The following is a 22529-nucleotide window of genomic DNA, read 5'->3' as shown; positions in this document are numbered from 1 at the left end:
GGGAAAGAGACACGTGTACCCCAATGTTCATCGCAGCACTGTTTATAATAGCCAAGACATGGAAGCAACCTAGATGTCCATCAGCAGATGAATGGATAAGAAAGCTGTGGTACATATACACAATGGAGTATTACTCAGCCATTAAAAAGAATACATTTGAATCAGTTCTAATGAGGTGGATGAAACTGGAGCCTATTATACAGAGTGAAGTAAGCCAGAAGGAAAAACATAAATACAGTATACTAACGCATATATATGGAATTTAGAAAGATGGTAACAATAACCCGGTGTACGAGACAGCAAAAGAGACACTGATGTATAGAACAGTCTTATGGACTCTGTGGGAGGGGGAGAGGGTGGGAAGATTTGGGAGAATGGCAATGAAACATGTAAAATATCATGTAGGAAACGAGTTGCCAGTCCAGGTTCGATGCACGATGCTGGATGCTTGGGGCTGGTGCACTGGGACGGCCCAGAGGGATGGTATGGGGAGGGAGGAGGGAGGAGGGTTCGGGATGGGGAACACATGTATACCTGTGGTGGATTCATTTTGATATTTGGCAAAACTAATACAATTATGTAAAGTTTAAAAATAAAATAAAATTGGAAGAATTAAAAAAAAAAAAATCTTAAAATAGAAAATCTTATTGAATCAGTAGTCAAGGAAACTATTTTCCAAAATAAATCTGTAAGGCACTGATACCAGCCCTCATCATCTTTGGGGTCAAATCATGTTAGACTCTGTGAAAATGGTGCCATGTTTGTGAGTTCAGCTTCTATTTGACTGAGTTGGAAATAGACCACTCCCATGCCAGCAACTAGCTACCTCACAGAGGTATGATGTTGGCTTGAGGTGAGGGGTTGGGGTGAGAAAATGAATTAAAAAAAAAAAATCTTAAACAACTTGGAGTGTTTCGTCTTCAATTCAATGTGTACAGATAAATTGTTGCTAATAATAAGTTGAGCATGTTATCTTATTCGGTTCCTAAGGGTAGCAATAAAAGGTTTGTTGAGAGAGAGAAAAAATACAACCCAAGTACATGACCTTATTTGCAACAATTTCTTCTCTCCTACCCCAACATTTTCTGATGTTGCTGCTGCTACTGCCGCTGCTAAGTCGCTTCAGTCGTGTCCGACTCTGTGCGACCCCATAGACGTCAGCCCATCAGGCTCCCCTGTCCCTGGGATTCTCCAGGCAAGAACACTGGAGTGGGTTGCCATTTTTTCCCCCAGTTTTTTTGTGATGTTACTAGAGCTAAATTACAGATTGAAACCATAGCTTTCTAGTTCAAGAAAGAAACTGAATGACTATGCAGCTGCACAAATAAAAAGATCAAACCTAATCTTAAATCAAAAAGTAATGCTTAACAGAGAAATAAAACCAGAATTCTCTTCTGGAAAGAGGAAACTAAAACGGGAACATTTTGTTCTCTTTGTGAACAAGATTATGCTTTATCATCTGTTTGAAAAATTATTTTTCAGTGATGAATGCCCAATTGTTATGTGAATTGAGAAAGGATTTTTGAACCTCACCTGTATGGGAAGGGAAATATTTGCTCATAATGTGAAAAGGAGAAGTGAGATCCAGCCTAAGTTCTAATTGTATTGACCATGAACCTTTAAAGATGATAGAAATAATAGGACAAAGAAAGTATGCACAAAGAAATCAAATTTGCTCAGTTATCAGTTGTGCACACTTTAAGAATTTTGTTATTGAAATAGTCTTTAATTGTTTTGTGGCATTCCTGGTGTGAGATCAATCTCTTAAAGAAAAGTCACACTTTAAAAATAAATACATAAAATGGGTTTGTACAACTGTATCAGGAACTAAACGTGGTAGATAAAGGAGTTACAGCATATTAGGGGGTGCGAATTGCAAAGCGATAGAATTCCTTCCCTTTCACTTCAACTTCAAAGTAATGTGGTAAACTGAAAAGACCATTGAGAGGATCTGAATCTAAATTCCAGCTCTACCACTATATATGTCTTTGGGCAGGTGACTTTTCTTCTCTGGGAACACATATATTTTAATTTGTAAAATGGACATAATACTTACATTTAAGACGCTTGTATGAATTATGTTGTTGTTCATTCAATAAGTCATGTATCCTCTGTGGCCCCTAGGACTATAGGACACTAGGCTCCTCTGTCCTCCACTATATCCCAGAGTTTTTTCAGATTAATTCCATTCAGTGGTAATACTATCTAACCATCTCATCCTCTGTCACCACTTTCTCTTTTGCCTTCAATCTTTCCCAGCATCAGGGTCTTTTCCAATGAGTTGGCTCTTTGCATCACATGGCCAAAGTATTGGAGCTTCGACTTCAGCATCAGTCCTTCCAATGAATATTCAGGTTTGATTTCCTTTAGGATTGACTGGTTTGATCTACTTGCAGTCCAAGGGACTCTCAAAGTCTTCTCCAGCACCATAATTAAAAAGCTTCTGTTCTTCAGTGCTCAGTCTTCATTATGATCCAACTTTCACATCCGTACATGACTTCTGGAAAAACCATAGCTTTGACTAGACAGACCTTTGTCAGCAAAGTGATGTCTCTGCTTTTGAATACACTGTCTAGGTTTGTCATAGCTTTCCTTCCAAGGAGCAAGCGTCTTTTAATTTCATGGCTGCACTCACCGTCCACAGTGATTTTGGAGCCCAAGAAAATAAAATATCTCACTGTTTCCACTTTTCCTTCTTCTATTTGCCATGAAGCGATGGGATCAGATGCCATGATCTTAGTTCTTTGAATGTTGAGTTTTAAGTCAGCTTTTTCACTCTCTTCTTTCACCTTCAAGAGGCTTTCTGCTATTAGGGTGGTGTCATCTGCATATCTGAGGTTATTGATATTTCTCTGAGCAATCTTCACACATTCCAGAACATCTTCAAGTTTTTCCCCAGGGAATTCACAGGGACTCTTCTCCCTTCATCTCAATAATTTACGTTCTTATCTCTCCTGTATTAGAACCCTGTGTTTAGAACCCCCATATTCTAACTTATTTGCTCTTTTTATTTTTTATGTATTCATATTTATGGCTGAGCAGGGTGACTTGCAGGATCTTAGTTCCCCAACCAAGGATTGAACTTGGGCCCTAGCAGTGAAAGCACCAATTCCTAACCACTAGACAACCTGAGAATTTCCAGAAATACATCATTTTGGAATTTCTAGAGCCACATGCCTTTTTAATGTATATCTTTTTAAAGTGGCAAAAAAAGCATGTTATTAACAGACCCAGATATCTTCATCTCTCTAATATGAAGTTAAAAGCAAATAATCTTAAATGAATGTTTGGCAATTAATGTTTCAGTATTTTCTCTTTTCTGGAAAGGATCTACATATCCAATGAATATTCATCTTAAATTTAAGGTTACAGAATGATTTTGAAAGATATTTTTAAGTAGATGTAGTTTATAAAATATAATGATGGTTGCAAAATTCATTTATAAACCTTTTCCCCACTTAGTAGCAGAAGTAGTAGTAGTTAGTCACTCAGTTGTGTCCAACTCTTTGTGACCCCATGGACTGTAGTCCACCAGGCTCCTGCGTCCATGGGATTCTCCAGGCAAGAATAATGGAGTGGGTTTCCATGTCCTTCTTCAGGGGATCTGCCCAACCCAGGGATCAAACCTGCATTGCAGGCAGATTCTTTACCATCTGAGCCACCAGGGAAGACCCTTTTGCTCACTTATATCCATTTAATTCATGTGTTCTTAACAATTATGCTTGAGTTGCCATGAAACTTTCATGAGATATTAAAAATTAACCATCATTTTGAGTTACTTTTCTTGTTGAAGAACCAGGCAAGTAGCAAAAATCACAAGAGGAAAGAAACTTAAAATTTACACATGGCTTTTTTCTCTACCATATTGACATATATCAAGAAAATCATTTTTATTGTAAACTGAGTTCTTAGATTGAATTTATAATTTTATCATCTCAAGCATCTAGTAGAGATAACATATATTTATTTGATAAGGCTGATTCATTTATTTTTTAAAAAATATTGACTTAGTTATTTGGCCGCAACAGCTCTTAGTTGTGGCAAGCAGGATCTCTATTTGCAGTATGTGGGATCTAGTTCCCAGACCAGGGACTAAACCTGGGCCCCCGGCATTGAGAGCTAAGAATTTTAGTCATTGGACTGTCAGGAAAATCTCATGACTAGTCTTAATTTATACAAATAATTCTATTTTCTTTAAGCTAATTAAATAGAGCACAAGTTTTTAGGAATACTATCCAGAGGGAGAAAAATATCACATGTATACAACATACAAACATAGATATACACAGACATATAGCATTTGGTCCCATCACTTCATGGGAAATAGATGGGGAAACAGTGGAAACAGTGTCAGACTTTATTTTTCTGGGCTCCAGTGTCACTGCAGATGGTGACTGCAGCCATGAAATTAAAAGACACTTACTCCTTGGAAGAAAAGTTATGACCAACCTAGATAGCATATTCAAAAGCAGAGACATTACTTTGCCAACTAAGGTCCGTCTAGTCAAGGCTATGGTTTTTCCTGTGGTCATGTATGGATGTGAGAGTTGGACTGTGAAGAAGGCTGAGCACCAAAGAATTGATGCTTTTGAACTGTGGTGTTGGAGAAGACTCTTTAGAGTCCCTTGGACTGCAAGGAGATCCAACCAGTCCATTCTGAAGGAGATCAGCCCTGGGATTTCCTTGGAAGGAATGATGCTAAAGCTGAAACTCCAGTACTTTGGCCACCTCATACGAAGAGTTGACTCATTGGAAAAGACTCTGATGCTGGGAGGGACTGGGGGCAAGAGGAGAAGGGGACGACAGAGGATGAGGTGGCTGGATGGCATCACTGACTCAATGGACATGAGTCTGAGTGAACTCTGGGAGTTGGTGATGGGCAGGGAGGCCTGGCCTGCTGCGATTCATGGGGTCACAAAGAGTCGGACACAACTGAGCGACTGAACTGAACTGAACTGATAGATGCAAAACAGATCTCATAGCTTTCATTTCAATTTAGTCACATTTCAGGTACAGTTGTACAAAACCCAAGAGCTTATAAAAAAATCAGATCAGACCAGATTAGTCGCTCAGTCGTGTCCGACTCTTTGCAACCCCATGAATCGCAGCACACCAGGCCTCCCTGTCCATCACCAACTCCCGGAGTTCACTCAGACTCACGTCCATCGAGTCAGTGATGCCATCCTCTGTTGTCCCCTTCTCCTCTTGCCCCCAATCCCTCCCACCATCAGAGTCTTTTCCACTGAGTCAACTCTTCGCATGAGGTGGCCAAAGTACTGGAGTTTCAGCTTTAGCATCATTCCTTCCAGAGAAATCCCAGGGCTGATCTCCTTCAGAATGGACTGGTTGGATCTCCTTGCAGTCCAAGGGACTCTCAAGAGTCTTCTCCAACACCACAGTTCAAAAGCATCAATTCTTTGGCGCTCAGCCTTCTTCACAGTCCAACTCTCACATCCATACATGACCACAGGAAAAACCATAGCCTTGACTAGACGAACCTTTGTTGGCAAAGTAATGTCTCTGCTTTTGAATATGCTATCTAGGTTGGTCATAACTTTCCTTCCAAGGAGTAAGTGTCTTTTAATTTCATGCCTGCAATCACCATCTGCAGTGATTTTGGAGCCCAGAAAAATAAAGTCTGACACTGTTTCCACTGTTTCCCCATCTACTTCCCATGAAGTGATGGGACCGGATGCCATGATCTTCGTTTTCTGAATGTTGAGCTTTAAGCCAACTTTTTCACTCTCCACTTTCACTTTCATCAAGAGGCTTTTGAGTTCCTCTTCACTTTCTGCCATAAGGGTGGTGTCATCTGCATATCTGAGGTTATTGATATTTCTCCTGGCAATCTTGATTCCAGCTTGTGTTTCTTCCAGTCCAGCATTTCTCATGATGTACTCTGCATATAAGTTAAATAAGCAGGGTGACAATATACAGCCTTGACGTACTCCTTTTCCTATTTGGAACCAGTCTGTTGTTTCGTGTCCAGTCCTAACTGTTGCTTCCTGACCTGCATACAAATTTCTCAAGAGGCAGACCAGGTGGTCTGGTATTCCCATCTCTTTTAGAATTTTCCACAGTTTATTGTGATTCACACAGTCAAAGGCTTTGGCATAGTCAATAAAGCAGAAATAGATGCTTTTCTGGAACTCTTTTGCTTTTTCCATATTCCAGCGGATGTTGGCAATTTGATCTCTGGTTCCTCTGCCTTTTCTAAAACCAGCTTGAACATCAGCAAGTTCACGGTTCACATATTGCTGAAGCCTGGCTTGGAGAATTTTGAGCATTACTTTACTAGCGTGTGAGATGAGTGCAATTGTGCGGTAGTTTGAGCAATCTTTGGCATTGCCTTTCTTTGGGATTGGAGTGAAAACTGACCTTTTCCAGTCCTGTGGCCACTGCTGAGTTTTCCAAATTTGCTGGCATATTGAGTGCAGCACTTTCAAAGCATCATCTTTCATGATTTGGAATAGCTCAACTGGAATTCTATCACCTCCACTAGCTTTGTTTGTAGTGATGCTTCCTAAGGCCCACTTGACTTCACATTCCAGGATGTCTGGCTCTAGGTCAGTGATCACACCATCGTGATTATCTGGGTCGTGAAGCTCTTTTTTGTACAGTTCTTCTGTGTATTCTTGCCACCTCTTCTTAATATCTTCCGCTTCTGTTAGGTCCATACCATTTCTGTCCTTTATCGAGCCCATCTTTGCATGAAATATTCCTTTGGTATCTCTGATTTTCTTGAAGAGATCTCTAGTCTTTCCCATTCTGTTGTTTTCCTCTATTTCTTTGCATTGATCGCTGAAGAAGGCTTTCTTATCTCTTCTTGCTATTCTTTGGAACTCTGCATTCAGATGTTTATATCTTTCCTTTTCTCCTTTGCTTTTCACTTCTCTTCTTTTCACAGCTATTTGTAAGGCCTCCCCAGACAGCCATTTTGGTTTTTTGCATTTCTTTTCTATGGGAATGGTCTTGATCCCTGTCTCCTGTACATTGTCATGAACCTCATTCCATAGTTCATCAGGCACTCTATCTGTCAGATCTAGGCCCTTAAATCTATTTCTCACTTCCACTATATAATCATAAGGGATTTGATTTAGCTCATACCTGAATAGTCTAGTGGTTTCCCCTACTGTCTTCAATTTCAGTCTGAATTTGGCAATAAGGAGTTCATGGTCTCAGCCACAGTCAGCTCCTGGTCTTGTTTTTGCTGACAGTATAGAGCTTCTCCATTTTTGGCTGCATAGAATATAATCAATCTGATTTTGGTGTTGACCATCTGGTGCTGTCCATGTATAGAGTCTTCTCTTGTGTTGTTGGAAGAGGGTGTTTGTTATGACCAGTGCATTTTCTTGGCAAAACTCTATTGGTCTTTGCCCTGCTTCATTCCGTATTCCAAGGCCAAATTTGCCTGTTACTCCAGGTGTTTCTTGACTTCCTACTTTTGCATTCCAGTCCCCTAGAATGAAAAGGACATCTTTTTTGGGTGTTAGTTCTAAAAGGTCTTGTAGGTCTTCATAGAACCGTTCAACTTCAGCTTCTTCAGCCTTACTGGTTGGGGCATAGACTTGGATTACTGTGATATTGAATGGTTTGCCTTGGAAACGAAGAGAGATCATTCTGTCATTTTTGAGATTGCATCCAAGTACTGCCTTTCGGACTCTTTTGTTGACCATGATGGCTACTCCATTCCTTCTGAAGGATTCCTGCCCACAGTAGTAGATATAATGGTCATCTGAGTTAAATTCACCCATTCCAGTCCATTTCAGTTCGCTGATTCCTAGAATGTTGACATTCACTCTTGCCATCTCTTGTTTGACCACTTCCAGTTTGCCTTGATTCATGGACCGACATTCCAGGTTCTTATGCAATATTGCTCTTTATAGCATCGGACCTTGCTTCTATCACCAGTCACATCCACAGCTGGGTAGTCTTTTTGCTTTTTGTCCATCCCTTCATTCTTTCTGGAGTTATTTCTCCACTGATCTCCAGTAGCATATTGGGCACCTACTGACCTGGGGAGTTTCTCTTTCAGTCTCCTATCATTTTGCTTTTTCATACTGTTCATGGGGTTCTCAAGGCAAGAATACTGAAGTGGTTTGCCATTCCCTTCTCCAGTGGGCCACATTCTGTCAGATCTCTCCACCATGACCTGCCCATCTTGGGTTGCCCCACGGGCATGGCTTAGTTTCATTGAGTTAGACAAGGCTGAAGAATAGTTGGATCTATATGGTGTTTGTGGCAGATGGAACATGGTTTCCCCTCAGATGACTGGTGCCTTTTACCAAGATTTTTATTAAGATTTTTGCTTGTCTTTAAAAGATAATCTTATGGAGGCTGTCAACAAAATGTGGATCAAGGGAGCTTATGAAAATATGAAGTAACAGTTTGTTTTTCAAATCTCTCTTTTTTTTTCCAGTCTCATGCTTGCTTTAGGTAACAATTTTCTCTTTGCATGTTTAAATTTCAAAGATATGTTAAAGTCAATATTTCCAAAGTACTGAGAAAGAATTGTAGGGTTTAATCTAAGAAGGAACTCAGGGGCATATTTGCCTATTATCAGAAATCTAAGCCTATTTCTATAACATTTTTCTTTTCTTTTATAATAGGATAGTTTAATGCTATTTTAAGTTTCTTTTTTTTTAATTTATTTATTTTTTGTAGCCCAATCCAGACTATAGGACATTCTGGACATGGTGGGATCCTTCTACAGAATAACAGACAATACATCAAGACTTCCTGTGCATTTTCTGGACCTTTGTCAAAACTTTTTCCTGGTTATCAATATTTATGTAAATTATAAACCTCCTTGAGTGATGTCTGCAGGTTTTGACATTTATTCTCTGATCTTCTTCTTTTAATCTTGTTAACAAAGTATTTTGTTTCGCTTTGTTTTCTCAAGTAACCAAGATATTTTTCTGTAGCTATCTTTGTCTTTCTTTTTCTTTTCTTTTCAATAGGATCTTACCATAGGTAAAAATAGGACCTTTGTTTAAAATGCAAGCTCTCTTAAAAATACTTTTTAGATATAAAAGTTCAGATGTTCAATATACCTCTTTCAACTGTGACTCCAAACCAATGAGTCTTTTTATGGCTTAAAACCAATATTAGGGTGGCTCAGATGGTAAAGCGTTCGATCCCTGGGTTGGGAAGATCCCCTGGAGAAGGAAATGGCAGCTCACTCCAGTACTCTTGCCTGAAAAATTCCATCGATGAAGGAGCCTCACTGGCTACAGCCCATGAGGTTGTAAAGAGTCGGATATGACTGAGCAACTTCACTATGGACATGAAAGGTGTCCTCTAAGAAATGTAGCCCTCTCAAGATGCAGAACGTCTCCAGAGAAAGTCTAAGAAACAAAGACTTTCCTTGTCTCAGGTGACAAAGAAAGCTCAATTCCCACAAAGTGGGACACCTTAAATGACTGACCTCCTAAACTATGCTACCAGAAAGGTGATACTGGGATGAGAGTTTTTTCCTTCCCAAATCAGACAATGAAAGTAGAGGCAATAAAGTCCCCTTATGAACTGAGACCCTTTATTAAGACAAACTCCCCTGAAAGCCAGCATGTTTGGACAAAGAGAAGGTTGCCTGTCACTTCATGTCTTCAGCTCCTAGCTGGCTGACTAGCTGCTGATGCAAGCCTGACAGACAACCTGTGTTTCCAAGCAGCAGAAACCAGAGGGAATATTCTCAGTGGTTACAAAGCCAAATTCTCAGGATATAAAACAAAACAATTGGAGATTCTCATCTGATGATTTTTCATCGTTATGACAAATGAAAGGGACAAAGGAAAATGTGACTCCTTCTGGGAGGCTAAGGATCAATAACCATAGGTGTTTATTACCAAAAACATGTTTACAAGAGTCACAATTCAAGATCTATTTTCACAAATGTTTTTCTCCTGCCACTGTGAATTTGGAAAGGGAGGGACAAGGAGAAATATTTATCCTCGTCTGTTGACTGTGCACTACAGACAGAGAGCTGGGAGACCGACGTGGTAAGAATTCTTACCTTCTGTTAGTTGTCAGCTATCCCAAGGCTCAACTTCAGTCTCCAGGGAGAGAGGGGTGTTCTGGGTTTTCACTGTCCCATCTACAATACTAGAAACTGTACAGGAGGAAGCATGTGTTTCATTTTACTCTTTTCGGTTTTTGGCTGGAGCTCTGTAATAAAATACAGATTAACAAGAGAAAAGGAAACAAATATACTAACATGTACATCTCATGTATACTTATGAGAAATGTGGGGATAAATAACTCAAAGAGGTGGCTGGAATTTGGACTTATAGAGCATCTGAACCAAAGAACAGTATATAATTAGAGGAGCGACTACAGAGAGGAAAAGAGTAGTAGGCTTCCAAATGTATCAAATTTGGGGATGATAAATACATTTGAAACTAATGGCAGATAGTAACTAGTACTAATGTTTGTTCTGTATAGTCCTCTGGGGCTGTATTGGGGCTGATAAGTGTTCAGGGTTGTTGGTGATTAATTTATGCACAAATTTACGTTATGCTTTCTGGAAAATAAGGGGAGGACAGAGAACTTGTCTTTGATCTGCTTTTCCTCCATTGCCTTCAGCTCAAAATAATATTTGTCTCAAAGTGGAAGAGTGACATATTCTGTTAATCTTCTGTCAGTCAGTCAGTTCAGTCGCTCAGTCGTGTCTGACTCTCTGCAACCCCATGAACCACAGCATGCCAGGCCTCCCTGTCCATCACCGACTCCCAGAGTTTACCCAAACCCATGTCCATTGAATTGGTGATGCCATCCAACCATCTCATCCTCTGTCGTCCCCTTCTCCTCCTGCCCTCAATCTTTCCCAACATCAGGGTCTTTTCAAATGAGTCAGCTCTTCGCATGAGGTGGCCAAAGTACTGGAGTTTCAGCTTTAGCATCATTCCTTCCAAAGAAATCCCAGGGCTGATCTCCTTTAGAATGGACTGGTTGGATCTCCTTGCAGTCCAAGGGACTCTCAAGAGTCTTCTCCAACACCACAGTTCAAAAGCATCAATTCTTCAGTGCTCAGCCTTCTTCACAGTCCAACTCTCACATCCATACATGACCACAGGAAAAACCATATCCTTGACTAGACGGACCTTTGTTGGCAAAGTAATGTCTCTGCTTTTGAATATGCTATCTAGGTTGGTCATAACTTTTCTTCCAAGGAGTAAGTGTCTTTCTGCCATAAGGGTGGTGTCATCTGCATATCTGAGGTTATTGATATTTCTCCCGGCAATCTTGATTGCAGCTTGTTATAGGTTTTACTACAAAGTTCCCTTGCTTTACAATGACCTTTTATGTTCTAATGTGGAAATGTGAAGTAAGGCTTTGTTAGAAAGAAGTTAGGAATGTTGTTCACATGAGGCTTACTGATCATAGTAAAACATTGATTTATAAATTAAGAATTTACAATAGACACCAAAAGAGTGAGTATAGGAATCTGTGATCAACATGGTGCTGGGCTATTTACCAATCAGAACAACAGGAGTGTGTCATGTTCTTTGTGAAAAGTGTATATAAAATAATTTTAAGTGAAAAAGATAAAGACAATATGCAAAACACCTTAATGTAAATGAATGTTAATCCAAATGGGAGCTCATTACCAGTTGAGTAAAATGTTCATTCAGGTTTTTTTCTTTATACTTGTTCAACTTCATAATAAAATAAGAGGAAGTTCCTCTTTTGGCAATAATGCTAACTCCAGTTCTTCCTGAGAAATGTCTTTAAGCAATGTCATTTCATTATTTTCTGCAGGTTAATTCTTACGATATCAGAATATATCTCTTCAAAGATAAGAAGAAAAACTTTACAAGTGTGTGGACCAAAAAGCTCTTTCTGTTTTCCACATGACTCAGAGGGTGGAGCCACCAAACCAGTGAGATAAGAGGGGAGTGAAAAGATGTTAAATAGCAAGTCCAGCTCACCCTGGTCAGTCTGGACATTTGACTTCTCAGTCAACATGAAGGCTCTCATTATTCTGGGGTTTCTCTTCCTTTCTGTTGCTGTCCAGGGCAAGGTCTTTGAGAGATGTGAGCTTGCCAGAACTCTGAAGAAACTTGGACTGGATGGCTATAAGGGAGTCAGTCTGGCAAACTGTAAGTAACTCTTCTTTCTCCTTCCAAACAGTTAACCAGGTGTGGATCTAACAGAGGATGAATAATAAGCAAGGGACTTTGAGTGAATGGGCTTTTTCTTTGTTGGAGGATTTGTACACTTACCATGGTTAAAAACATCAACTTGCTCCTTTAGAATCAGATGTACCAGGTGAAGGATTGAAGAATGGGAGAGTCAAATTCTATATCATTCTAAATGTAAGACTAGAAACTATAAAACTCCTAGAGGAGAACATAGGCAGAACACTCTCTGACATACATCACAGCAGGATCCTCTATGACCCATTGGAAATAAAAGCAAAAATAAACAAATGGGACATAATTAAACTTAAAAGCTTCTGCACAACAAAAGAAACTATTAAGCAAGGTGAAAAGACAGCCTTCAGAATGGGAGAAAATAATAGCAAATGAAGCAACTGAAAAACAACTAATCTGAAAAATATACAAGCAACTCCTACAGCTCAACTCCAGAAAAATAAATGACCCAATCAAAAAATGGGCCAAAGAACTAAATAGACATTTCTCCAAAGAAGACATACAGATGGCTAACAAACACACGAAAAGATGCTCAACATCACTCATTATCAGAGAAATGCAAATCAAAACCACTATGAGGTACCATTTCATGCCAGTCAGAATGGCTGCCATCCAAAAGTCTACAAGCAATAAATGCTGGAGAGGGTGTGGAGAAAAGGGAACCCTCTTACACTGTTGGTGGGAATGCAAACTAGTACAGCCACTATGGAGAACAGTGTGGAGATTCCTTAAAAAACTGGAAATAGAACTGCCTTATGATCCAGCAATCCCACTGCTGGGCATACACACTGAGGAAACCAGAAGGGAAAGAGACACGTGTACCCCAGTGTTCATCGCAGCACTGTTTATAATAGCCAGGACATGGAAGCAACCTAGATGTCCCTCAGCAGATGAATGGATAAGAAAGCTGTGGTACATATACACAATGGAGTATTACTCAGCCATTAAAAAGAATACATTTGAATCAGTTCTAATGAGGTAGATGAAACTGGAGCCTATTATACAGAGTGAAGTAAGCCAGAAAGAAAAATACCAATCCAGTATACTAACACATATATATGGGATTTAGAAAGATGGTAACAATAACCCTGTATATAAGACAGCAAAAGAGACACTGATGTATAGAACAGTGTTATGGACTCTGTGGGAGAGGGAGAGGGTGGGGAGATTTGGGAGAATGGCATTGAAACATGTATAATATCATGTATGAAACAAGTCGCCAGTCCAGGTTCGATGCACGATACTGGATGCTTGGGGCTGGTGCACTGGGACGGCCCAGAGGGATGGTATGGGGAGGGAGGAGGGAGGAGGGTTCAGGATGGGGAGCACAGGTATACCTGTGGCGGATTCATTTCGATATTTGGCAAAACCAATACAATATTGTAAAGTTTAAAAATAAAATAAAATTAAAAAAAAATAAAAATAAAACAAAAACAAAAACAAAATAAACATGCCAGGTCCCCCTATACTCCTCTAGGGCCACTAAATTTGCCAGCTGGCACTTGTAGGCTGATTATAAAATGTTTCAACACCTGGGATATCTCTTTCAAGCCCTTGGTGTCTGACTCTAGCCATTTCCAGTTTGGAACTTTGGTTCTGCAAGCCTGAGTAAGGCGTTATTTTTCTCATTTTTATACTCCTACCAAGATGTTGGGCGTTTAACAACAATGCTTTTTCAAAAAATTACATTGAATTCATAAAACAAGAACAAGGACAGTAGGAACCTATTTCCTTTCAGTCAATATCCATATATGGATTCCTGAAATGCAACAAGAAATGACATTTTATTATTTTCACTCAAGTTGATTAATTTGCATTTTCTTCCTCAGAATTCAAGATGTGCATTAAGTAAAAATTACTCTGTATTTTAGTCCATATTTGTCAAGGTCACCACTGTATTTTTGAAATTGAACTCAGACATTTCCCCTGTATAACTATTTTTGAAAGAATGAGAAATGACTAGATGGATAGATGCATGATATAGTCTTTCCTAGTTTATGATTCCTGTTGTTCAGATTCTAATTTGATACCCAAATCCACCTTTCAGTTCAGTTCAGTTCAGTTCAGTTGCTCAGTCGTGTCCGACTCTTTGCGACCCCATGAATCACAGCACACCAGGCCTCCCTGTCCAACTCCTGGAGTTCACCTAGACTCACGTCCATTGATTCGGTGATGCCATCCAGCCATCTCATCCTCTGTCATCCCCTTCTCCTCCTGCCCCCAATCCCTCCCAGCATCAGAGTCTTTTCCAATGAGTCAACTCTTTGCATGAGGTGGCCAAAGTACTGGAGTTTCAGCTTTAGCATCATTCCTTCCAAAGAACACCCAGGACTGATCTCCTTTCTCTTAAGGACGCTTTAACATGAAAGTGTTAAAATATTTTGCAAGGAAAATATTTCTTTATATTAATACTTATGAAAGTCATTAGTAAAATATTATTATTTAAAAGAACTGATTTGTCTATAAAGTATAAATCATGTCCTGTTGTTGTTTTTCAACTAAAAATACATTTTTTTCAGGGCTGTGTTTGACCAAATGGGAAAGCAGTTATAACACAAAAGCTACAAACTACAATCCTGGCAGTGAAAGCACTGATTATGGGATATTTCAGATCAACAGCAAATGGTGGTGTAATGATGGCAAAACCCCCAACGCAGTTGACGGCTGTCATGTATCCTGCAGCGGTAAGACAAGATGATGTTGAGTGATGGCTCAGCCCCCATCTGGTTATACCTATAAGAACAGAGATTCAGTACAAATGAAAATGTCTTGAGGAGTTCATCAGGGACCTAGGAAAGCTCCATATTAATTTCTAGAAGCTCTATATTATCCTTCTCCTAATTTCTTAAGTAAGAAATTAAAGAGCTGGTATGATAAAAGGTTACTTGTTTGCTAACATCAAGAGTTTCTGTAATGACCTATGACTTTATTATAACTAGACTTGTTGATGCTCTGTAGAAAACAATACCATTTCTCTTTCTTATCTTGTTTGGGGAGATTTAGGGATAATTTGGTTGTGAGGTCTTTTTTTTTTTTTAATCTATTCTCCTTTATTGGAAAACAAAGAATTATTAGTTAAACAAAGAGGAGGAATACATGTGATCATTTTAAAAAATTATTTTTACTTTTAATGATGAAATGTTTTAAAAAATAGTAAATTAGAAACATTAATAGACATCAATATGTTCATTATGTACTTTAACAGTTCTTAATATTTTTTAATATTTACTTCTTTTATGTATATAAATTATATGCGAAAGTGAAAGTTGCTCAGTCATGTCCAACTCTTAATGATCCCATGGACTCTACAGTCCATGGAATTCTCCAGGCCAGAATACTGGAGAGGGTGACCTTTCCCTTCTCCAGGGGATCTTCCCAACAAATTATATATATGGGTTTTTTTTTCTTGCTTAGCGATTTAAAGAAAATTAGAAACATTATGATACTTCATTTCTAATTTCTTTAGCTTGCATCTCCATAAGATACAGTTCCTATATAGATATTGTCATTTGGACAAGTTAATTTACAGATCTGTTTAATTGCAGTGAAAAAATATTCTATTGAGTTCCTTTTAAAATAGAGATATGGAATTTTTAGTGCATAAAATATTGGAGAACAATTACAAAATTTATATTGTTAAAATTTTAAATATTAAAATTCTTAATGAGAAGATTAGTCTAAGAATATTCTTTTGTATCCAGTTAATTTTCTTTAAAAATATTTTGTATTATGCAATAATATGTGGTCATTGTGTAAATATTCTTACTACTCTGAGATGTATGACCACCAGCAACTTTTGGTGCCCACAGTTTCTTTCAGAATATACATCACTCATGGACATGAATGTAAAGCTAAATTACATATATCTGTACTCAGATATGAACATGTAAGCAATGTGTTTCAACAAAACAGAAATTGTACTAAACTTACTACTTTACAATATGCTCTTTATTGTACAAAATTATTTTTATCAACAAATACCAATCTTTATTATATTTCAAGATGAATAAATTCCACTAATAAAATGTTCTATAATTTATCAATCCAAATCACACTGTTAAGCACTCAAGCTGTATTTTCCCCTTTTATTAATTGCTATGGAACATCTGGTACACACATCTTGGGTACATCTCTTATTACTTCTTTAGGATAAACTTTCAGTAACAAAGTTGGTAAGCAAAAAACTGCTAGACTGGTTTCTGCATGTCTGCTTGTTTTATTTTGATTTTATAATCCCTGGTAAAAGAGAACATTCTATCACATTAGTTAATAATTCCTGGAGCTTCCATTGACTTTGGCAAATGAAAAACAGAATGCTTCTTTTCATGTCAAATATGATGGAAAAGAATTTTCCCATGGTGTTCACAGACACATGGACTTTTTTTTTTTTTCACATTAATATAGTCTATTTATTATTGACAAAGGTACAAAAGTAATTCAGGGAAAAACGGCTTTTTAACAATAGTGTTGGAAAAATTAGACATCTATTTGAGTAAAATAGAACTTCAGCCTATTCCTCATCTTATATAAAATTAACTCAAAATGGATCATGCACATGTGGATAAACTGTTAAACTATGAAACTTCTCGAAAAAGAAAAGATAAAAAATATGTGATTTGAACTAAGCAGAGAGTTCTTCTATATAACTTCAAAGTATGGTCCTTTGAACTTTTTTAAAAATAATAAACTGGATGCTACCAAATTCTTAATCTAATGCTATGCAAGTAATTCTAGCCAGAGAATAAAAAAGGCAAGCTGCAGACTGGAAAAAATACTTTCAAATCATAATTGACAAAGTACTTGTATTCAGAATATATAGAGAACTTCTAAAGGTTCAACAGTAAGAATAAATTCAATTAGAAAATAAGAAGAAGTTTCAGTAGACCTCTTGCCAAAGAAGATCAGTTCAGTTCAGTCACTCAGTCGTGTCCAACTCTTTGTGACCCCATGAACCACAGCACGCCAGGCCTCCCTGTCCATCACCAACTCCCAGAGTTTACCCAGACTCATGTCCATTGAGTTGGTAATGCCATCCAACCATCTCATCCTCTGTTGTACCCTTCTCCTACCCTCAATCTTTCCCAGCATCTGGGTCTTTTCAAATGAGTCAGCTCTTCCCTAGGTGGCCAAAGTATTGGAGTTTCAGCTTCAACATCAGTCCTTTCAATGAATATTCAGAACTGATCTCCTTTAGAATGGACTGGTTGGATCTCCTTGCAGTCCAAGGGACTCTCAAGAGTCTTTTACAACACCACAGTTCAAAAGCATCAATTCTTCGGCACTCAGCTTTCTTTATAGTGCAACTCTCACATCCATACATGACTGCTGGAAAAACTGTAGCATTGACTAGAGAGACCTTGACACATGGACTCTTAAAACATACTTTTAATTGTTCTTTCCTCAGCCTAAGAGAATAAAGCTGGCCGAACCTAAACTTAAAAAGAAATTTCTATGAATGTTGTTTTCATTTTCCACCATCTCCTTTTCAGAATTAATGGAAAATGACATCGCGAAAGCTGTAGCGTGTGCCAAGCAGATTGTCAGTGAGCAAGGCATTACAGCATGGTATGTTGTTCTTGTTTGTGTGTGTGTGTGGGTGTGTGTGTGTTTTCTCCTTCCAGTTCTATTGAGATGTAATTGACACACAGCACTGTAGAACTTTAAGACAAATAGCAGAATGATTTGACTTACATATATCATGAAATTATTACCACAATAACTGGTGAACATCCATTATATCATACGGATACAAATTAAAGAATTAGGAGAAAAAAATTTATGTGTGATGAAAAGTCTTAGGCTTTACTCTGTTAGCAATTTTCACATATAACAATAGCCATGATAATTGCATTTATCACGCTGTACATTCCGTTCGTAGTATTTATCTTATACCTAGAACGTTGCAGTACCTTTAAGTGCCTTCATTCACTTTCCCACCCCTCACTTCACCCACTACAACCTCCACTGGTAACCATAAGTTCAGTTCAGTTGCTCGGTCATTTCAGACTCTTTGCAACCCCGTGGATTGCAGCACGCCAGGCTTCCCTATCCCTCACCAACTCCGGGAGTTTGCTCAAACTCATGTCCATCTAGTCCGTGATGCCATCCAACCATTTCATCCTCTGTCGTCCCCTTCTCCTAATCTGACCTCTTTTACTGTGAGTTCTTCCTATATTTGTTTGTTTGTTTTAAATATAATTGACCTACAACACTATGTAAGTTCCTGTTACAGAGCATGGTTTGTGTTAAGCATTAAAAAGGAGAACTGGGGACTTCCCTGGTGGTCCTCTGATAAGAATTCGTGCTTCTAATGCAGAGGATGTTGGACAGGGAACCACATGCCATTAGGTGCTGCTAAAAAAAGGTGGGACTCAGGAAGAATTGGGGTTTTTTTGGCAGCACTCCAGGGCATGTGGGATTCTAGCCTCCCACCCCACCATCAGGAATCAAAACCACTCCCTCAGCATTGGAAGGTCCAGTGGTCCTTAATGCTGGACCACCAGGGAAGTCTCAGGTAGAGCTGTTTTACCCTACTCTTCTGAGAGAAGGCAGAGAATATTCTCAAAGACATAAGTATGCTACTGACAACTGAAAATCACAGCTTTAGATTTATGCTAAACAATGTGGTACATAGAAACAATCTACTTTAACTGATTCAGAATCTAATTCTTTTACTCCTCAATTTATTTTAGGGGATTCTAGAGTTTTTAAGATTCTACAAATAATACCAATTTCTTGTCATATCTTGAAATAATTTTTGGAATTAAGTAAACGTGGAATGCACTCTGCAGTTGTGTTGTGAACAACACAGGACTCACCATTTGTGTTCAGCATTCTGTGCTCTAGTGAAGGCTGGTAGAGATGTGAAGTCCTTGGTATACATATCTCCAGTTAACAAATTACAATACTTGGATTTTTCTATAGCTTGTATTTCATGTACTGATGAACTATTTTGTTCTCCCAAAGGATTTGAAGTATGTACATTACAAGGAAGCTATGTTTTAGCCTAATTACAATTTGTTTCATCTTTCTCCACAGGGTGGCATGGAAAAGTCACTGTCGAGACCATGACGTCAGCAGTTATGTTGAGGGTTGCACGCTGTAACTGTGGAGTTATCATTCTTCAGCTCATTTTGTCTCTTTTTCACGTTAAGGAAGTAATAGTTGAATGAAAGCTTATACCACCATTCCTTCAAGCAAACAATGGTTTTACAGAAGCAGGAGCATATGGTCTTCTAAGAAGCTTAATGTTTATCTAATGTGTTAATTATTTGACACTAGGCCTATAATATTTTTCAGTTTGCTAGTAAAACTAATGCTGGTGAATATTTGTCTAAATTCTTAATTATCTAATATATCTCCAGTATATTCAGTTCTTAATTAAAGCAAGAACATTTATGCACCTTGCTGATCATGAAGGAATATAAAGAGGGATTAGATGAACTGTTGCTTTTTCTTAATTTCATTAGCATTATGACAAATTCAGAGACAGATGAGTCTGCAACTATTGAAATAATTGCTGGTTAACCACAGATATGAAATGACGCATGCTATAAAAATACATTTTCATTAAAAACTTTGCAATTCAAACCTTGTCTTTGTTTGTTTAGAGCCATTTAGTGTCTCTGAAGAAATATCTATGTACATATTTTGAACAACAAAAAAAGGGCTTCCCTGGTGGCTTAGAGGGTAAAGTGTCTGCCTGCAATGCGTGAGACCCGGGTTCGATCCCTGGGTTGAGAAGATCCCCTGAAGAAGGAAATGGCAACCCACTCCAGTACTCTTGCCTGGAAAATCCCATGGACAGAGGAGCCTAGTAGATTACAGTCCATGGGGTCACAAAGAGTTGGACACAACTGAGCAACTTCACTTTCCTTTCCTTTTGAAAAAAATGACATTTAGCATTTCCAACATCCTCATCTATACCCAGACAGATATGCTGGAGAAAAAACCATAAGCATGGTGAAAGATCTTACTTAACTTTTTAAATTTTTTTGGCTAAGCTGCACAGCTTGTGGGATCTTAGTTCTCCATCTAGGGACTGAACCTTTGCCCTCAACAGTGAAAGCAGGGAGTCCTAACCACCAGACTACCAGGGAATTCCCCTCAGTTTAAATTCATAACCACAAATCTCAAATGGGCCCTCAAGACTACCTGGTCATATTAGTCACTTCTCTGCATTGGCGTCCCCACTCTTCAAAATGTCTGTCATTATTTACTTCTCCTCTCATTTCAAAGTCCAGGCACACATGCCAACCACTGATCTTCCATGCTCTCAGATCTCAGTAGATGAAGTCAGAACAGAAGCAACCTCATAAAAATTCTCCCCTCCTCGCCACCATAACCGAGCTCATGTCTTTGGGTCCATCCTCCCTTCTTTCCCCTTTATCACTAGGATAAAGAGCCTATGCTTTTGCCAATTGCAGTGTCTCAACAGGTAGTCTTCATCACAGCCCTCTCACTACCCCAATTTAGGCTAAGTTTTTCCTGCATTCTGAGTTTTTCCTCTTCACTGGATCATCCCCATCACTGTATTAACTGCCCTGGTAACATTCCAGAGCTCTTGGTGTACTCTACATAATCCTCGAAGTAAAATATTATTCTCTGCTCCTTTTAACAGCAACACTTCTGGGATGAGATATCTATTTTCATCTACTTCATGTCCTCACCTCCTTTAGCCTTTCAACTCTTCTTAACATGACTGCTACCTCACTTAGGAGAAATCTGCTTCAACCTGACTACATTCATGATGTCTTGGGGCCAATTCTAGTGATCAGCTGTTTTCTGTTCATCTTACTTGATCTCTCAGCAGCATTTGACAGAGTGAACCACTTCCTACTTCTAGAAAAGTTTTTTCTTCCTCAGCTTCTCCTCCTTAACATCCTGACTCAATGATGGCTCCTTCTCAACTCTTCATGGCTGGCTGATTTCTGCTGTTTGATTTTTAACTGTGGCAGTGCCCCAGGACTCAAGCCTATAAAAGTATTGGATAGACCTGTTTTACTTATTCATTTATTTGTTTCTTCTGGTGGAAGTGTAACTTTCAAAAGAATAGAGTGTTTCCCGCTTTTTCAGGAGATTGAAATATCTCAACCTTTCCCCAAATTTGCAAGCACAGGACAGCCTTTTAAGTTTTTGAACAGTTTGAGAACACAAGGCTGATACAGTGCCCAGTTGCTCTGGAATCCATCAGTGTGTAATTCCTGCTGCTGCTGTTGCTAAGTCGCTTCAGTCGTGTCTGACTCTATGCCACCCCATAGACGGCAGCCCACCAGGCTCCACTGTCCCTGGGATTCTCCAGGCAAGAACACTGGAGTGGGTTGCCATTTCCTCCTCCAATGCATGAAAGTGAAACGTGAAAGTGAAGTCGCTCAGTCATGTCCGACTCTTCGTGACCCCATGTACTGCAGCCTACCAGGCTCCTCCATCCATGGGATTTTCCAGGCAAGAGTACTGGAGTGAGTCGCCATTGCCTTCTCCAGTGTAATTCCTACAGAACCTCAAAACATCATCCAAATCAGGAGCTAAACACTGACAAATTAGGATCACCTAATCATCAGATTCTATGCATTGCATCAATTGTCCTATAAGTCCTTCTTAATTACAAAGTCTAATTCAGAATTGTGTTACATTTAGTTGTTATGTTTCCCAGTTTCTAAATTTAGATCACCTCTCATTTTCTCTGACATTTATGACTTTAACCCTTTTGAAGATCTCAAGCAGCTGTGGTATAAAATAGCCTAAGTTTTTTTTTTTTTTTTTTATGTATATTCTCTGGAATAGGTTAGGTTATACATCTTTGCAGTGGAATCTTAACCAATGGACCTCCAGGAAAGGCCCCAAAAGTGAGGTTTTTTTAATGAAATACAGTTGGATTTTGCTTTTTATTAAGTCTGACTTTTCATTTCAGTGTCAAGCCATCCTAAGTGCTTTTTCTTTTGATTTTCAATACTTGCACTCTTCTCCTGCTATTTGCTCTTAGCCCACTTTTTCCATAAAATTTGATTATAGCTACTTTAAATAGCTTGTTGTTGTTCAGTCGATCAGTTGTGTCTGACTCTTTGCAACCCCATGGACTGCAGCACATCAGGCTTCTCTGTCCTCCACTAGCTCCTGGAGTTTGCTTAATCTCATTTCCATTGAGTCAGTGATGCCATTCAACATCTTATCTTCTGTCTCCCCCTTCTCCTCCTGCCCTCAATCTTTCCCAGCATGAAGATATTTTCCGGTGGCTTTGCATATGGCTTTTCCCAGCATCAGGATCTTTTCCAATGGTTCTTCATATCAGGTTTTCAAACTATTGGAGCTTCAGTTCAGCATCATTTCTTCCAAGGAATATTCAGGGTTAATATCCTTTAGGATTGACTGGTTTGATCT

At 38.8% G+C, this 22529-nt stretch overlaps 1 protein-coding gene across 1 annotated transcript; it reads left to right on the top strand.

Annotated features, from left to right (window-relative positions):
• Positions 1–11940: 11940 nt before the first annotated feature.
• On the top strand, positions 11941–19696 carry LOC781349 (lysozyme (renal amyloidosis)). The gene is given in 4 exon segments (NM_001080339.1): positions 11941–12098; positions 14672–14836; positions 17642–17717; positions 19191–19696. Coding segments are annotated over 4 exon segments (444 nt in total). The 5' UTR covers positions 11941–11962; the 3' UTR covers positions 19258–19696.
• Positions 19697–22529: the final 2833 nt, after the last annotated feature.

Source organism: Bos taurus, chromosome 5 (genome assembly GCF_002263795.3).
Source record: "Bos taurus isolate L1 Dominette 01449 registration number 42190680 breed Hereford chromosome 5, ARS-UCD2.0, whole genome shotgun sequence".
NCBI lineage: Eukaryota > Metazoa > Chordata > Mammalia > Artiodactyla > Bovidae > Bos > Bos taurus.
The sequence above is the reverse complement of the archived record's forward strand: the minus strand, read 5'-3'. Positions and strand labels throughout refer to the sequence as shown.